Here is a 19,071-nt window from a genome sequence, read left to right as displayed (position 1 = left end):
CTGTTTTTCCCCCATTGAGCATTCAGCAAAGGTCAGCTGATGAACATGGATGAAATCAGGGGAAATCACAGAGCTCAGTCCTGCAGTGCAGATATCTTTTGGATGAATGAATGAAAAAGCATTTATTAAGCACCTGCCATGTACGAAGCATCATGCTTAGCTCTGGCAACATAGACAGCAAAGCCTGTTCCAAGAAGCCTGTGTTCTAAAAAGAAATGGCACATTTAGCAGGGCTGATGGAAAGAAGCCCTGGGCTTGGGGTTTGGTGATGCTTCCTTAATTCCATTTTCCATTGTTCAAGTCATCTTATTGAGACTTAGTCTGAATGGACTGTATCATCTCATTCAAGGCGAGGTTGAGTGTGGCTCTGAGAAGGATCCTAGGATTTGTACCACCAAGGACTTTGGGGGTCAGTTAGTCCAACTTAGAGAGGACTTGTGTCCAGAATAGGGAAGTCCTTCCCAGGCTCATTCAGGCAATAAATGACAGAGTTGAGTCTCCTGCCCTTCAATGCCAGTGTGCTCTCTCCATTATAGCATGTGTAAGGTCCTGTCTGCTTCTTATGTGGATGATCTAGCTATTGATTTTTGTCAAGCTTTTACAAAACACAATGTACTCAAATATATGTGTTTGATGGGCTTTTTATATGTACTCACACATACATGGTGTTTTTAAAAAATTTATTTTCAGTTCCAATTTCTCTCTCTTCCTCCCCCCCCATTGAGAAGGCAAGAAATACAACACCTCCCATATGAAGTCATGCAAGACATATTTCCACGTTAACTATGTTGCCAAAAGAAAGAAAGAAAGAAGAAAAGAAGGAAGGAAAGAAGGAAAGAAAGAAAGAAAAGAAAAATAAAGTGAAAAAATGTTGCAATCTGTACTTAGAGTTCATCAATTTTCTCTCTGGAGGTAGATAGCATTTTTCATCATGCGCCTTTGGGAATGTCATGGTTCACTGTATTAGTCAGAGTGACTAAATCTTTCACGGTTGATCATTCTTACGATATTGTTACTACTGTGTACATTGTTCTTCTAGTTCTATTCACTTCACTTTGCATCAGTTCATATAAGTCTTCCCAGGTTTTTCTGAAACCATCTCCCTTATAATTTCTTACAGCACAATAGTAGCCCACCATAATCTTATACTTGTTCAGGCATTCCCCAATTGTTAGGCACTTCTTTTTTGCCACCACAAAAAGAACTGCCATAAATATTTTTGTACATACGGGGCCATTTCCTCTTTCTTTTGTCTCTTTGGGAGCACAGGCCTGGTAGTGGTATAGCTGGGCCAAAGGGTATGCACAGTTTGATAGCCCTTTGGGCATATTTCCAAATTTTTCTCCAGAATGGGTTGGGCCAGTTTACAGCTCCACCAATAGTGCATTAGAGTACCTATTTTTCCTCTAGCATTGCCATTTTCCTTTTTCTGTCATCTTAGACAATATAATGGGTATGAGATAGTACCTCAGAGTTGTTTTAAATGTGAATTTCTCTCATGATTAGTGATTTGTAGTATTTTTTACATAACTATTGACAGCTTTGTTTTATTCCTCTGAAAACTGTCTGTTTATATCCGTTAACTATTTATCAATTGGGAAATGGCTCTTATTTTTATCAATTGACTCAGTTCCCTATATATTTGAGAAATGAGACCTTTATAAGAGAATCTCGCTGTAAATTCCTCTCCCACCCCAGTTTCTTTCTAATTTTGGCTGCATTAGTTTTGTTTGTTTAATTTAATGTAACCAAATTATCAATTTCTAATAACTTTGATCCTCTCTATCTCTAGAATTCTTCACTTATATGAAGATCTGACAGGTATTTTTTTCCCTCGTTCCCCTAATTTGCTTATGATATTACCGTTTATGTCTAAACCATGTTCCTATTTTGAGCTCATTTTGGTATATGGTGTGAGATGTTGATCTGTGCCTAGTTTCTGCCCGGCTACTTTCCAGTTTTCTCAGCAGTTTTTGTCAAACAGTGAGTTCTTGCCTCAATGGCTGGGATTTTTGAGTTTATGAAGCACTGGGTGACTGTGGTCCTTCATTTCTGTATATTGTGCACCTAATACATTCCATTGATCAACCACTCTATTTCTTATCCGGTGCCAGATTGTTTTGCTGGTTACCATTTGTAATATAGTTTAAGATCTGGTACTATCATGATACTCTCCTTCACTTAGAAAAAATAATTCCTGTGATATTCTTGACATTTTGTTTCTCCAGATGAATTATTATTATTATTATTATTATTATTATTATTATTTAGCTCTTTAAAATAATTCTTTGGTAGTTTGATGTGTCACTGAATGAGGAAATTAATCTAGAAATATCTGGTGTTTCAAGGCTGAAATGCAGGTATTAAAGAATGCTTTGTACTTAATAATGCTTATATTTATTTTAAAATAAATTATATTTAATAATTTATATATTATATTAATATAATTATTATATCAATAATTTAATAATTAATAATAAATAAGTATTCAACTGGGAAGACCAGAATAAAATACTTGGTAGGGAGTTAAAACCCAAGAAGAGAGAGGACATAGCAAGACAACAAACAGCTGTCCCCAGTGAATTCAAGTCACAAAGACTAGAAGACTGTGGCCCCATCCCCTGAAAGAACTGGAGGATGTGATCATGATAGCCCTAGAAGGGTTTTGGAAAGGTCATGGAAAGCAGGAAAGCTACCACAGCACTGGGGAAAGGCAAAAGTGATTTGGAGTGAATGAAAGAATAAATGTTTATTCAGCATTTGCTATATTCCAGGCATTGTGCTAAGCACTGGAAATAGGAATGCAAAAGTGAGGTAGTCCTAGCCTTTAAGAAATTTACATTCCAAAGGGGAAGATACTATGTAGAAAAGACTGGTGACGACTGAAGGAAGTTTTGTTCTGCAGAGTCGTAGTAGTGGCTGTGCTACATTAAGAAACAGACTGGAAGACAGAGATGGTTAGCAGAGAGGTATAGAGAGTGCTGTCACATGCAGGCTGACAGATGACTGACAGGGAATGGGGAATGACTGAATTGCCTTGCCCCGATCTCCTTCCCCCTCCACCTTCTTGTGTACCAGTAGGAGTTCATGATTTGTTCTCTGGCTGTGAGCTAAGCTTCTCCTTTATGCTGACAAAGTCTGGTGAATCATGATATTCATTTGCATGCCTACCTTACCTGTGGCATGAGTGTTGACAGGGTCATGCTTGGCTGGGTACCTCACTAGATGTAACAGCTGGAAGTTCCTATTTCCTATTGGGAATCCAATAGACATCCCATGGAAGCTTACTGACCTGGTATTTAAGGGTAGATAATAAACATTTATCAAGCACTTGTTATGTACCAAGCACTGGGCTAAGTGCTATGCAGATGTTCTTTCACTTGACCCTCACAGTAGGGGTAAGGGCTATTATCTCCCCATTTCATGATTGAGAAAATTGAGACAGAGGTGAAGTGACCTGCCCAGGGTTACACAGTTAGTAAGTGTCTGAGGCTGGCTTTGAACTCAAGTCCTCCTGACTGCAGGCCCAATGCTCTATCCATTGGGCCACCTAGCTACCGCTAAATAATAAGAAACAAGGGAGAGAAAAACAAGTTGGAAGAACCCTACCCTTGAATTTGATCATTTACTTCAATTGCTTCTAGAAGAATGACTGTCTTTAATTAAGGGTGTGAGTGAGAAGGTCAGCTCACACTTGGAGCTATGACTAAGGCTCTGCTTCTGACCTGACCCAAGAGAAGAGCCCAGGTGAGGCCACAGTAGGGCAACAGCAAAGGGACTGGAAAGAATGTCTTGCCTTGAATCCAGGTCAGTGGGTAGAGATAGAATTGGTCTAGGAGGATTTGGATGTCTGCTCCTTTCTGGTTGGTAGGAGTGAAGAGAGCACAGGCTCCTGGTGATCCACACTTACACCTAGTGTAACAAGTGGGAACTTGGTCTATGATGCTTTCATGTTTTTCTTTCTCTTGGGGGTTTTTATCTTGGGAACTCTTTCAGTTCTTCTAACTTGGCCTCATCCAAACAAGACCCAAGACACTTTTATAGGATTTGGTAGTTATTATTGTAAATTTGTAAAAAAAAAATGCTGATATTATTATTAAACCACCAAATGACCTCACTGAAGCATATATGATTGGAGAGACAGAAAGACAAGAAACACAATGTTTTCTTAAAACCAGCAAAGTCCTTCAGAGACCAAATGAATGGACAGATGAGAGTAAGCTTTCAAAGATCGGTCAACTGTTTTCTTCCATGTGAACTGATGTTGGTATATACTGTCCCAGACGAGCCTTTTGTCCTGAATAGAGAGGCTAACCTTGAGGTTTTACAGTCAGTCTTTGCCAAAAGAATTATGGTCACATGAAGCCAATTGCACTTTCCAGTAGCAACTCTTATTGCTCCAGTTAAGCAACAGTGAGACTAGCTATGCCATCCACAAGCTGGAGGTCCTGGCATCGAGGTGGGTTGTTAGAACTCTGTTTATTTATCATTGCTACAAGCGTGAACCTGGAACACAATCTCCTGACACATTCTGAACAGGACCAATGTACATACTGTTTGCCAGAGTAAGTAGCAGCTCTAGCTAATTGTGAATTTAGCATTTGCTGAACCAGGGAAGACTAAAATGGATGGGAGGTGCTCTGCACAGAAGACCATGTGACATTGAAGCTATGGGTTTACCTGCAGAAGGTGTAAAATTATGCATGACACCCCCAAACGAGATTATAAGCAGAGGGCAGTTCAGCTGAAAGTCTGGCACTTCCACCAGATAGCATGCCAACAACATTCACAAAGCTTCTCTCATTGTTGCAACCTTCTTTGCCTCAATTATCTGTGGACAACTGGCAAAGAGACCAAATGGCAAATAAAGGAGCTCACGAAGTCTTAATACAAGCCACACTGTGAGGCAGTGATGGCAAAGGACTCAATCATCAGTCTTGCCAAAGACTGTTCCTGTTGAGACAAGGAGAGACACTGGTGCTGGACAATAGAGTACCCTACGGGATCTTCACGGCCACTGTGCATGGGACCAACAAGCAGCTGGTGCTGCCTAGTGCATGTCACCCCAAAGCCAGGAAAGCTTTACATAGGGGTCAAGGAATGACCCTAGATATGGTAAGAAACAGATATTAGTGGCCCAAGAGAGCTGTAGAAGTCACCAAGAAGTGTGAAACATGCCTGTTTTATATAAGGAAAAGTACTACCAACTCATGGTGCACATTTGAAGAATACAAGTACTAGCAACGCTTTTAGAGCTTGGCTGCATTGACTTTCTATTCCTGGAAGGAGATAGTAAGAACAAAAGTCATATATTGGTGGGGACTGACCAATTCACAAGATATGCATAGTCATGCCCAACTAGGTTTTAGAACCTGGGACCATTATGGGGAAAGTATTTCTCAGAATATGGCCATTCTGTCAGGATTCATTCAAACAAAGGTAGAGACCAGAACAAAAAAATCAGTGTAAACAGCATGTGGCTTTCCTGGTACATGCACAGAATGCCACTGTGAATGATGCCACATCTACTTATTGATTTATATTTTATAGTCTCTGAGGATGAAGAGATTACAGATGCTACTGATATGCAGTATATCTCTTGGGATGATTGAGACTCTGAAATACATAACACCTATTTACATATTCAACTGGAACAATGCTGAGAGAAATGTGTGATGGTATGATGCTCAATGAATTGAAGACTTTCATGACTGGTTTGTTCTGAGAAATCTTGGAGTTCATGGGATACACAAATTGGCAGAGTGATGGAGTATTCTTCCATACACCATTGTGGAGAGGTGGGGCAACTTGCCCCCCAAACTCCTGGGGGTCCTGAAAAGATGCTTCATCAGAACCACTTGTTGCTAACTGGTGAATAATGGGGTAACCTCCTGAGAGACAAGCTGAAAATGATGGACATTCATCTCAGTGGATTCTAAGTGAAAGAGACCACTTGCCAGTTACAAAAAGACCTCCTGTCCAAGATAATGGAACAGAAACACACATTTCCAGTATAGAAGACTATACTGAACTACTCTACACCAGAGACTACACCTTTTCTGCCTTGTATTTCAGCAGCAGAGTCTCGCAAGATATAAACACACCACCCAGAATGTAGTAACAGAGCTAGCCAAGATGGGCCCTCTACAAGTTCAAGTTTAGGTAGACAAGATAGCCCCAAACCATCAACTGGCATATATACATAGGGTGAGATAAGTCAGTAAATCCCAGGAGATTGAGGACCATCTGACTAGGGACCAGACTAACTTAGAACATTCTTGGTGAAATGATCACACATGTTGGCAGATGATAATGTGAGAATTCACTTATGTAATGTGCGCCTTCATTGTCATTGCATATGTCCATTGATGCAGGAGTTAGTTATTTCACATTAAATATGTTTCTGTTCCATGACTGTTTTCTGGTTATGTTTGTTTTGTATCAGTATTACATCTACTTTATAGCTACACTTATAGGTAGTTTTACTTCCTTTTGCTATTAACTGTGTGCCCCTAGTTTTAGGCTGCCTTACTTGTTTATTTATTTATTTTGTAGCTCTATTCTATTTATTGTTGCTGGAGTTTCTTTGCTGCTATACATATTTGCTTTTGTTTTATGGCTATGCTTGTGCTGTCGTGATGTGTGCATGCGACATATTCTGAGTATAATTTAGACCTCTGGTCATTGAGGCAGCAGTTTGTCAAGTGGTGCTTTACACACACACACACACACACACACACACACACACACACACACACAGAGATTGTTGTGGTCACTGTCTTTTTTTTAAAGTATAGAATGAGCTGGCATAGACATGGAAAAGGCTTACAGGCAAGGGAACAAGTGTGAGCATGAGCTTTTCTTGGCCAGCAGCCCTGAAAGGAGAGATTGCTTGTTTCTGTGTCTTTCTGTCTTTCTCCCTCTGAAGCAGAGAAGGCAGGAGGGGTGGTATTAGACACAGTTCATGTCCGCGATGCCACCAGCCCACTCTCTGGTGGGCCCATTCCATCAGTTCTCAGCAAGAGGGCTTCTCCTCCAAGGCTAGCCAACATGGTCTAGAAAAGGAACTCCCGAGATACCAGACTCTGGTTGGGTGGCATGCTGAGGGTCAAGGCACTACCTGAGCCCCAGCTGGCTCCACTGCACAGTATAGAAGAAGATTTCACTTCTAGCTTCTCCTTCCCAGAAATCTCTCTCATAGCAGGAGCCATTGTGAATCCAGGCACTGTAGTCACAGGACTTTGTTCAAATCCCACTTCTGAAGCCGTGTGACTCTGGGAAAGTCAGCTAACCTTCCTGGGTCTTAGTTTCTTCCTCTGTAAAATGAGAGGGGTTGGACTAGGCCTTTGAGGTTCCTTCCAGTTATAGATTTATCATCCTATATTTCCATTCTTGGGCTCAGTTTCTTCTGTGAAATGAGGGTATGGACTGGATGGTATCTGGGGCCCCTTACAGCCCTTGAGCAATCATCCTGTCATCTGTAATGATGGCATGCCCTGGCCTAGAATGCTTTAAAGTTATAACCACACTGGACATGGTGGCAGAATGAAAAGTCTTGCCTCCATTTCACCCCCATGGTCACTCAGCCAATCAGAGTGGAGCCCATGTGGCCATATCCTGGGGCCAACCCTCCTGTCTCACCCAGCTCTTTGCCTCTGGTGAGGACAAGGATCCACGCTGAGCAGATGAAGAGCGTCATCTTAGAGACACAGGAAGCAGCCACTGAGACATCTGCTTACTCCCCAAAGTCTCCCAGGCTGGACTTCTGCTCCAACCCACAGCACAAGGGAACTCATGTTGTAATTCTGGGACATAGGTACCAAGTGAGTTCCAAAGACCCAACCCCACAAGTCATTTTTAATCACCTATTTGGGAAGACCAACCAACCCTTAGCAGTGCTTTCAAGTGGAGGTTCCAAATCTCTGAATGGCTTCCTAGTTGAATGACCTCTAAAATACTGCATGGCACCCTCATGTGACCCCAGGATGTCGGCATGTGCTTAGAGCTCCCAGTCGGGCCCCCTCTCTGTCAGACACAGGCATCTAACAATAAGCTCTGAGGGGAGGCAGGGGCAGCCCGAAGAGAAAACAGGAGTGAAAGATGAGAAATCCAAAACAGGGAAGGAGAAGGTAATAAAGAAGAGTAAAGCCTTAACTTTCCAGTGAAGCCCTATTGTTTTAACCTTGGGAAGCCATAAATTCAGAGGCTCAGCCTGGTCACAGAAACAAAGGGTTAAGGAAATCTAAGTGTCCTGGGGGAGATCAGATCCCGTGGGGTCACCACAAAGCAGTAAGGAACCTCCAAGGAACTGAAGATTGGACTGGCCATCTTTCCACTTTAATAGGGCACTTAATGTCTCCTGTTGCAATCTTCAGACTCAGGATGGCAGTTAATTCCCCAGAGTGGAACCTAAGGAGAAGGAGGAGGAGGCAGGGTTGGAATTGGATACAAACAGCTTTACCTGCTCTCCAAGGTAAGTTCACATCTATGTGTTTATTTTAAGTGATTTGCTGCATTAGTCAGTCTATATTGAAGTGAGATGAGCCAATAAACGTTATCTTTTAACAAAGAATGCACCTCAAGGAGTTATCATCAGCTTATTCAGACACCTCCTTCTTGAAAAACAAAAGTTTCTGTCACCTTTGTTGGTAGCAGAACTCTGACTTTCACCCCTTTAGGGTACTTCTATAAAGTTGTATATTATTGTTATTTCTTCCCATGTTGTAAGTGGTTCTTGACTAAATTGGGAACTCTGGTAGTGCTTGTATGTGGTGATGTCTGCTCCTGCCACCATCCACGTAATGGGATCTGAGCACTGAAAGTGATCTTTGAGGCCATTGAGGTTAACCAAAACTGACACAGAAATCCCTCCCTGCAACATCCCTGAGGAGTGGCCATCCAGCCTTTGTGTGTAGATTTCCAAGGAGGGGAAAACCCGTTCTTTTTAAAGCAGCCCGTTCCTCTCTTGGATAGCTTTAATTAATAGGAAACTCTCATGTATATGAAGTTCAGATATGCTTTTTTGTAACTTTTCCACAATGTACCTTGTTCTGCCTTTTGGGGCCAAACATAAGTATAATATTTTTTCTACAGACAGTTATCAATTTTCCAAAGTTTTCTTTTTTTAGCATGCAGAGACTGGTGCTCCCTTCCTAACCCCCAAATAGGCAGGTTCAGTGCCGGAGGTTGGTTCCTTGGCCCTGTAGAGCCTGGGGCTACTACTGAGGGATGGAAGGATTGATTTTCTAGTAAGAATCAATTTGTCACACAGACTCAACTAGCTTTTAGTAATAGAGTCATTACCAAGGGATACAGTAAGAACATTTGGTACAAAACATCCCCCCGAAACTCTGTGACAGATTCTGCCCCAGGTCCTTAAAGTGGCCAGGACAAAGCAGGCTCAAGCTTCCAGAGCAGGTGTGGCAGAGGTAATTCCTAGCTCCTGGAAATCCCTTTGTAGGAGTCCTCCAGACACTCTGCTTTGGTGTGCTGTCATTCTCTGCTGAGCTCTTGGTAGGGCTTTGAATGTGTGACTCGACTAGTTTTGGCTTCTGATGTAGCCACTGCCCTCAGACATTCCAGGGATGTGGGGAAGATGCAGATGGGAAGATAGGAAGTCCTCTGCAGGGCTAAGCTCCCAGGCTTCCTCAACCAATCCAAATGCTCTTCCTTTGCAGCATCACTTCTGACCCACCCAATGGAACATCAGAGACATTTAAAGTGATCAAACAAAAGGAATGCTTTTGATTGATTTGATTTAATTTAATCTCTGGTGAAGAGATAGCATTTAATCAGTTACTTTAGGGGTGTTGGGGTAATTGGATTGATTTACTAACCCTAACCCTAATTGCTTTACGCTATGCCTAGCTCCTCCCTTCCATAATCTTGCACAATACAGCATAATTTTGAGGCCTTTCACCATCCAGATTGCTCTCCTCTATGTACGAGTATCTACATATATAATATATATGTATCCAGGTTATCAACATCCTTTCTAAGATGTGGCATCAGGAATGGACCACCATATTCCACATGTGGTCCAACTAAGATGAAATGTAGTAGGACTATTACCCATGAAGATGGCATATTAATCAGCAAGCGTTTGTGAAACATTAAGTAGGTGCTAGGCTGGTATTGTGATATCCTCAGGGGATACAGAGAAAGGTGAATGGCAGTCCCTGCCCTCAAGGGGTTTATAGTGCAGTGGAGGAGACAGCATGTAAATAGCTATATAAGACATGTATAGTGTAAATGGGAAGGGATCTCAGAGGGAATGGGCAGGTAGGGAACCAGAAAAGGCCTTTGCAGAAGATGAGATTTGAACTATCTTGAAGGAATCCAGGAAAACCAGAGGGGTGTGTGTGTGTTGTGTGTGTGTGTGTGTGTGTGTGTGTGTGTGTATCAAACTATTGTTTTATATTTAGCTTGGAATCCCCCAAAGCTTCCTGGCTATTGTAGTCAGGAACCACTATCTCCTGTACCTCTCCCAGTGTGCACTTGTAAAGTTGATTTTGTTGAAGCTTATTGTAGAACTTTGCATGTATCCGTATAGGAGAAGATCATAAGTTTGGTGTTGGATATGATGAGTTTTAGGTGATAATGGGGGACCAGGTGGTTATAATCATCTCTAATTTGGGGAGAAGCCCAGTCCTGCCCAGATTTATTCCCTTCTTGGCTGTGCTTCTGAGTACCAAGCTCCTGAGGCAGGTACTTTTCTCCCTCCACTCCCTTTTAGCTCTCCTCTTTATGTTGTCTTCTTTTATTAGAATGTAAGCTCTTTGAGGCCAGGCATCATCTTTCTTTTTGCTAATATTTTATTTAAGCACTTAGCCTTAATACTTAAGCTGAATACTTGAAAGCTGCTGGCTTATAACCTATAGAAAGCTAGAAATATGGCTGGGGTATCAGGAAGACATCAGAGTTGGCAACATAGAGGCAGCAATCCTGCGCTTGGTGTCTGAAGACCTTAGCGCCATCTTGGTCCTGTCATTTAGGAACTCTCTGTCCTCGGTTAGGTCATTTAACTCCTAAGGGCCATAGTTTCCACCTCTAGAAAATGAAAATTTGGGCCGGAGAAGCTGGAGTTCTGCTTCACTGGACTCCATATTTCACTGCAAGGTAGGACTGTGTGCAGTTGTGAGTGCCACAAGGACAGGGATTGGAAGGAGAGTGTCCAGAACAAGAAGTCCAGGATACGGAGGCAATTGGAAGCCATGCCATATGTGCACTATCTAGCCTGGAGAATAGAGGACTCAGGGCAGACCTGATAGCTGTCATCAAGTGTTTGAAGAGCTGTCATAGAGACAAGACAATAGACCTGTTTTCTGCCCAGAGGGCAGAACCAGGAGAATTTTCCTAGGACAAAGAGCTGTCCCAAAATGTGTGTGTTTTATTCTGATCCTCTTCCTTCACTAGACTGTAAGGTCCCTGGGGGCAAGGATCCTCCCCCCCCCCCGCTTTTTGTGACTGTATTTTCAGTACCTAGCACCATGCTTTGTACCTCATAGGTGATTAAAACATATTTGTTGAATTTAGATTTAGCTTTGAGACAAAACGGAGAATTAGAGAAACTGAGATAAGAAAAGGTTTGGTGCCGAGGGTAATGTGATAATTAAATGAGAGCTGAATAAAAGGACTGTCTAATGGTAGCTTTTCACCATACATCCCTGATAAGGGTCAGATATTCAAGACGTATGGAGAATTAACACATATTCTGTATAATTTCCCACCTTGCCTAAGTGGTCAGAGAATATGAACCAATATTCTTCAAAAGAATTGCTAACTATTAACATGGGGCACATGAAAGAGCGCCCCAAATGGCTAATGATGAGAGAAATGCCAACTCTGAGGTTTCATTTAACATTCTGCAAAACTGGCAAAGATGGAAAAAGATTGGGAATAAGCAATATTGGATGGATTGTGGAGAGATAGGCATATCAATACACTGTTGGTGGAGCTATAAACAGGTCCAATGATTCAGGAATTATGCAAAGAAAGAAATTGTTACAATTCAATTTTATTTATTTTCAGTTCTGGATTCTCTCTCATACTATGGAGAAGGTTGGGAAAACAAAACCCATTAAAATACATGTAGCAATATATAACAAATCCCCACATTAGCAGTGTCCAGAAAGAAAAAAAAGACAACGTGCTTCTGCTCTCACTTTGTGTTTATGAGCTTTCTGTCTGGAGGTGGAGAGCAGCTTTCATCACGAGTCCTTTCACACTCATTGGTCATTGTGTTGGTCAGAGTTCCCGAGTCTCTCAAAGCTTTTTTTTTTAATCTTTGCAGTATTGCTGTTATATAAATTGTCCTCCTGGTTCTACTCGCCTCACTTCATGTCAGTTCCCAGAAGCCTTAACAAAGAAATGTTTATGCCCTGTCTTTTACTTGGAACCCAGTGCTCTCTGACAAGATACTTGAAGCATGGAAATACGGTAAATGACTGCTGCAACACCACAGGTGGGAAATGAGGCCTCAGCTAAGGTGGAAACCACATAAGCAAAGAGAGAAACTCAGCTGTCATCAAGCAAGGAAGCATTTATTAAGAGTTTGCTATGTACCAGGTACTGTGCTAAGCACCAGGGATACAGGAAAAGTCGATTTGTCCTCAAGGAGCTCAGAAATCTAATGAAAGAGACAACATGCAGACAACCATGTACAAACAATATATACTACACATTATGTGCCATATACAGGATATATTGGAAATAATCATCAGAGGGAAGGCACGAGGATTAAGAGGCACTGGGAAACGCTTCCTGTAGAAGGTGAGATTTTTAGCTGGGACTTGAAGGAAACCAGGGAAGCTGGCATCAGAGATGAATAGGGAGAAGATCATTACAGGCATGGGGGACAGTCACTGAAAATGCCCGGATTTGGGAGAAGGTGTGACTTTTTTAAGGAACAGTAAGGAGGCCAATGTTATTGGATTGCAAAGTGGAGGGGAATAAGGTATAAGAAGACTGGAAAGAGAGGAAGAGGCCTGGTTGGGAAAGGGTTTAAATGCCAAACAGAAGATTTTCTATTTGATCCTGGAGGTAACAGGAAGCCACTGGAATTTATTGAATAGGGGAGGTAACATGGTCAGATGAATTTTGGAAGATCAATGTGACAGCTTAGTGGAGGATGGACTGGAGAGGGGAGAGATTTGAGGCAGGAAGAAGAACCAGCAGTTATTGAAATAGTCTAGCTACGAAATGATCTAGGCTTGTACCAGGGTGGTGGAAGTGTTAGAAGAGAGAAGAAGCTGTATATAAAAAGTGTTATGAGGGTAGAATTAATAGAATTTGGCAACTGATTGGATAAGTGGGGGTAAGAGAAAGGAGTTGAAGACATCACCAAGATTTCAAGTTTGGGTAACTGGGAGGATGGTGATACCCTCAGTGGTAATAGGAAAGTTAGGAAGAAATGTGATAGCTGCTGTGAAGGTAGGAGGATTGGAGTGTGAAGGGAATGGAGAAAGGTTTATGAACTAGGTTAGTTTTTAAATAGTGAAAGAAGGTGGAAAGATTGTAAATCAGAAACATAGGATAGAGGTGACTGTGTTAACATTAGAGAAAGGATTCCAGAAGGCAAAATTGGATGTGAGGACATAGGACAGCATAGATTGTGGAAGATTGAGGTGGATAGGGATGAGAGATGGGAAGGGAAGAAGACTGTTGTCTCAGTAAATGTTGACTCTGAAACCTGAGGACAAGGGGATGGGAACCTGGAATTTGTCCACAATAGAGTGATAAATGACTAGTGTACAGGGGAGTCCGATGCTATAGAGCCCTCCAATGTCTGACTATGAACTCAACTTGAGCTCTGATTGCCTCTGGTTCTCAGAGACCAGAATCTTTTATTGTTCTGAGACTCTGATGGCTGAGGAAGAATGAATGTGGTGATTGGGCCCTGGAGGGGTAGAGGAAGTCTTGGCTAGATTCATGTTTTGTGTTCAACCTGGAGCCTCAATCCAAGATGACAGGGGTGGGGTACACTCAGTAGGAGGTACTCTGTATTCCAGACACTCTGCACATGTCTGGTACAAATACTCAGCATCTAATCTCTGAGTGCCCAGAAGCAAAATTGCTGCTCCATCCCACCCTGAGGGCTTTAAGTGCTCTAGCTTAGTCTCAGAGATGGCTGATGCAGTCAGTGAGTGGAGTTGGGATTTGAACTCAGGCCTTTCAACTCCATATCCAGTGCTTTTCCTACTCCATTATGTTGCCTTAACAAACATTCATTCATTCATTCATTCATTCATTCATTCGTTCGTTCATTCACTCATTTATCTATCTATCTATCTATCTATCTATCTATCTATCTATCTATCTCATCTATCTATCTATCTATCTAATCTATCTATCTATTTATTTATTTGTCACGGATAATTCACATTCTCTTTATTTGTCAGCTCTCGGAACAGATGGAGCAGAGGTGGAATAATGAATGCCATGAACGTGTCCCATGCAGCGTCTGACTGGATCTTCTCCCCGGGCTGCTGTTCCTGGCCCTAGATCGGTCCCGTGGCCGGAGCTCACGCCTGGCGCCAGCAGCTATTCCTCCTCATACTTGTGCTTAATGGGCTTCCACAGCTTCCCTTGGTTGATGCTTTCGTAGATGGCGTCACCGCCCTGGTCGAAGGCGCGCTCGAAGAACAAGACGCCCACGGCGCTGGTGAGCACGAAGGTGGAGGTCCTGCGGAAGAAGATCGAGTACACTTGCCGGAGCATCGACTGAGGACGCCATCTTCCGCCGTCCCGGCCTTGCCCCCGCCCTTAACAAACATTTATTAATCAGCTGCTAAGTGCACATGAGTCATGACTGTGCATGAAGTGGCTGAAGCAAGAGCGGCAAAGCTGTCTATGGTCAGAAAAGGATGTGGGCCACTCTTGCAAGGGATAATGGAGCAAAGACTAACAGATGGACAGCTCCAGTGCTGAAATGAGTGCCACAAAATATGAAAAGAATCAGAGTAGGGCCTCCAGCACACTGGGGATATCTGTTACAAAGGATCTATTAAAGACATGAATGAGAGGGTCCTGGAAGGGTTATGAATAGTCCTGCTGGAGGGGATTCCATGCTGATGAAATCACAGATCCCCTGGAGTATAAGTACTGAAATATGTGCAAAGCACTGTGCTTTGGGGCTAGCTCCATGGACAGCTAGCTCCCAGGCCTTGTTCTCAAGGAACTTATAGTCTAATGGAGAAAGGGCAAGTATATAACTGACTGATACAAAGCAGAAGAAGAGAAGCACAAAGGAGAGGTTCAGGTAAGATGCTCTGAGTACCTTGAGAAGGGAAAATTTCTTTCATATGGTGGGTCAAGGAAACCTTCAATAAGGAGGGGCACTTGAGTGGGGCCTCAAAGAAAAGAGGAGATTTCCATATAAGAAGATAGCAGGGTAGAGGGAGAAGAAGATACTGTAGGAAGATTAGAAACAGATGGGGCCTTGGAACAACATAGTCCTAAGTCTATCTCCCTGCTAGATTGCAAGCGCCATGAAAGTAGGGACTATGTCTTTTCTGAATGTTACAGCTCTCCTGGTATCTAAGCCAGTGCTCTATGCACGTGGTAGATCCATTTTAGTGGAGGTGAACCACCGATGTGACATGGTAGCCAAACAGGTTAATTCACCTCTGTGCTTCACCCTTCTGAAGCAGGGGGACGATAGTCCTACCTTCCCTGGACAGATTTTGGGAAGGATATTGACGAACTAGAGGGAATCTAGAAGAGGATGACCAAGATGTCAGCGGGATTAGCGATCATGCTATAAGAGGACGAGTTCACTTCATTTGAATTCAGCCAGTGGTTATTTTAGGTGCCTACCACACACTAGGTACTGTTCTACGTGTTGGTGATACAAAGACAAAATAAAACAGTCCCTACCCTCAAAGAGATCACTTATTTGTTTGGGAGTGGACATGTGCAAATATAAGCAGATACAAAATAAACATAAAGTGACTTCTGGGTAAGGGAGGGAGGAAGTGTAATTTGGAAGGTAATCTTGACAATAGAACATAGAGTCCCGATGGCACAATGGAAGGATAGGGAAGGATGGGAAAGGGACACCCAAGAAATGGTGACGACACAGATAGTTATGAGGGGACAGGGAGTGGTGACTGGGAAAAGAGCTTCAACACAAGAGTAAGGAGCTTGGGATGTTAAGTCTGGGGAAGAGAAGATGTGTGTGTGTGTGTGTGTGTGTGTGTGTGTGTGTGTGTGTGTGTGTAGGTGTGTGTGTGTGTGTAGGTGTGCGTGTGTGATGTGGGGAGGGGGGAGTAGGGAGAATTATTATGAATTGTCTTGAAATATTTAAAGGGTTTTCTTGTGGAAAAGAGGTTAGGCATTTTTTTCATTGGTCCCAGAGGACAAATTTTGGCTTGAGATAACAGTAATTAATGGTTAGAGATCTAACAAGATTGGGAATAGTAGTGGCTTCTCCCTCACTGGAGACTCACTTATTAGGGATGTCATAGAAGGAATTTTGGGTTAGGTATCTCTTGGACTAGATCTTTTCTTAAGTCCCCTCTGGTTCCAATATTCTGTGATTCTGTGTGAATTAAATTGAAAGCCTCTTCCAATGAAGAAAAATCATTTATCCTATAATCTATAATGCAAATGGATTTTTGTAGCATATCAAGCCTGGGGCAATTACTCCTGTTATCAGTGAATTAATCTACATATCTGCTGGCTATTCATGTGGTGGACACATCATGATGATGAGGCAGGGAGAGATGCTAGGGTGGCTGAGATCATATCATTAAATTAGCTGATCAGATCAAGGCTGTTTGGGAAGACAGGTAGAGTCAGCATAAGAGGTCACTTGTAACAGACTTAGAGAATAGGAGAATGTTGAGAGGCTGAAGATCAGGGAGAGTGGAGAGGGATGGGGTCAGAGGAACAAAAGGATAGAAAATTGTGGCCAGAGAGGAGAATTTCCAAGTTTTGTGTTTTGGTGAGGTCTAAAGTATGAAGGCCAGGAACAGGAAAAAAAACCCCAGTGAACTTTGATGGAACTGGGAAGCCAGGGAGGTTCATTCAACTTCCTAAAGATGCTAGCAGGGGATGGGGTGACAATGAGAGTATGAGCCAGTATGAGAACATGTCCTTGAAATGACTTTGGATATTAGAAAGAGTTGTTATGAGTATATGGCATTAACTTCAAAGGAGAAAAGGTTATAAAGTGAGAGTGTCAAAAGAATGCTCTAGATTTGATAGCTGGGAAGGCATTGTCTCCTTCTGAATCCATAGGAGGAGATTTCACAAGAAGTGCTTTCATCATGGGAAAAGTATATTTGGTTTAATGGGAAGAAGCAGAAGAAGGATAGTGATGCCCTTAGTAAGAAAGTTCAGAAGGTTTTTTGGGGAAGATAACAAATTTTGTTTTGTACAGGTTGAGTTCGAGATGCCTCCTAGACAACCAGTTTGGGATGCAATATTGGAGCTCAAGATGGAGACTAGGGCTGACGGTCTAGATCGGGGAATCATGTGCACAGAGATGTACCCATGGGATCTGATGAGGGCACCAAATGGGATAATATACAAGGAAAAAGAAAAAGGACCTAAGACAGAGCCTTGGGAGACATCTATGATTAGTGAGAATTGAATGGATGAAGGACTAGAAAAAGATACCGAGAATGAGTGACCAGGTAGGTAGGAGGAGAACCAGGTTAGAACAGTGTCATCAAAACCTAGAGGGGGGGGAGTGTCCAGGAGAAGAAAGTGATCAGCAGTGCTGTAGAGAGTACAAGAATGATGATGATTGAGAAAAGGCTTTGAATTTGTCAGTGAAGAGATCTTAGGTGATTTTGGAGAGAGAAGTTTCAGTGGAATGATAAAGTTGAAAACCAGATTGCTGAGGGTTTAGAAGAGAGTAAGAAAAGTTAGTCTACACTGCACCTAGTGTAGACAACTTTCTCAAGGAGTTTAGCCAAAAAGTGAGAAGATATATAGAAGGATAGCTAGTAGAGACAATAAGACCAAATGAGAGGTGGTGGTTTTTTTTTGATGGGCATGTTTGCAAATGGCAAAGAAAGAATCACTAGATAGAGAAGGACTGAAGATAAAAGATAGAATGGAATTAATAATGGGAAGACTAGACTGTTGGAGAATATGGGAGGGAATAGGAACCAGATTGCATGCAGAGGGGTTGACATTGGCAAGGACAAAAGGCATCTTTTCTTCTGAGCCAGTCACTCAATGCGCAGTTACTAAGCATTTCCAGCTTTCCAGGCCCTTTTGTGGTCGCAGAACCAGCATGGGGGTCAGAAGCCTGCTCAAGGTGGGTGGGACCACAGCCTGGACATGCCTAACCCTGGAGAAGAGCCCAAACCAGGCCCTCCTGGAGGTGCATAGCCTAACCTCCAGCCAAGGGGACACACATCTCCGCAATGTCCTGGAAAGTCATTACCTGAGGGCAGGGTGATGTTGGTGAAGCTGTTGAAATATCTGAATGACCACCTGGCCACCTACTTGTAGGTGTGACACCTACAAGTGGGCTCCCCAGCTGGACGTGGCAAGTACCTGTTTGAGGGGCTCAACCTGAAATATGACTAGCACCTGGACCTTCCTGCCAGCCTGGCTTGGGGTCCTCCTGAGTCTCTGGCCCCAGCCCCAACCGTGAATCAAAGTGCTAACAACAAAGCTTTCTTGCCATGAACAAACACACAAAAAACCAGGTTCTAATGCAGAGGGAAAGATGGAATGCTGAAAGATTCTAATTGAATAAAGGAACTATTTCAGAGTTTGTGAAACTCATGGGTGATGGCAAGAGAAGGGCTATGACTGTTAGTCACACTGACACCACCAGTCGACAAGCATTAGCTGAGGGCTTACTATATGCCAAGCACTGTGTTAAGCACCGGGGATACCATGGAAGTCAAATATGCGGTAAATCGTGAAGTACTTATGAGATGGATATGGAGCAGATGGAAAGTCCCTTCAGAGAGAAAGCCCGAGCAGTGGGGATGACAAGGACCAGTGAAGTCTCCTTGCCGAGGGTGGGATTTGATCTAAGTCTTGAAACAACCAGGAAGCCAGCAGGTGGGAGGGAGAACATTGCAGGGATGGGGGACAGCTAGG

General features: G+C 42.7%; 1 protein-coding gene across 1 annotated transcript; it reads right to left on the bottom strand.

Annotated features, from left to right (window-relative positions):
- Positions 1–14,541: 14,541 nt before the first annotated feature.
- LOC110201223 (cytochrome b-c1 complex subunit 9-like) lies at positions 14,542–18,863 on the bottom strand. Its single transcript, XM_020976731.1, has 2 exons — positions 18,852–18,863; positions 14,542–14,721 (listed from the first exon to the last, which is right to left on the bottom strand). The coding sequence occupies exons 1-2, from the start codon at positions 18,861–18,863 to the stop codon at positions 14,542–14,544; spliced, it is 192 nt and encodes a 63-aa protein (XP_020832390.1).
- Between the last annotated feature and the right edge of the window lie 208 nt (positions 18,864–19,071).

This window comes from Phascolarctos cinereus, unplaced genomic scaffold (assembly GCF_003287225.1).
Source record: "Phascolarctos cinereus isolate Bilbo 61053 unplaced genomic scaffold, phaCin_HiC Scaffold_9;HRSCAF=440, whole genome shotgun sequence".
Taxonomy (NCBI): Eukaryota; Metazoa; Chordata; class Mammalia; order Diprotodontia; family Phascolarctidae; genus Phascolarctos; species Phascolarctos cinereus.
The sequence above is the reverse complement of the archived record's forward strand: the minus strand, read 5'-3'. Positions and strand labels throughout refer to the sequence as shown.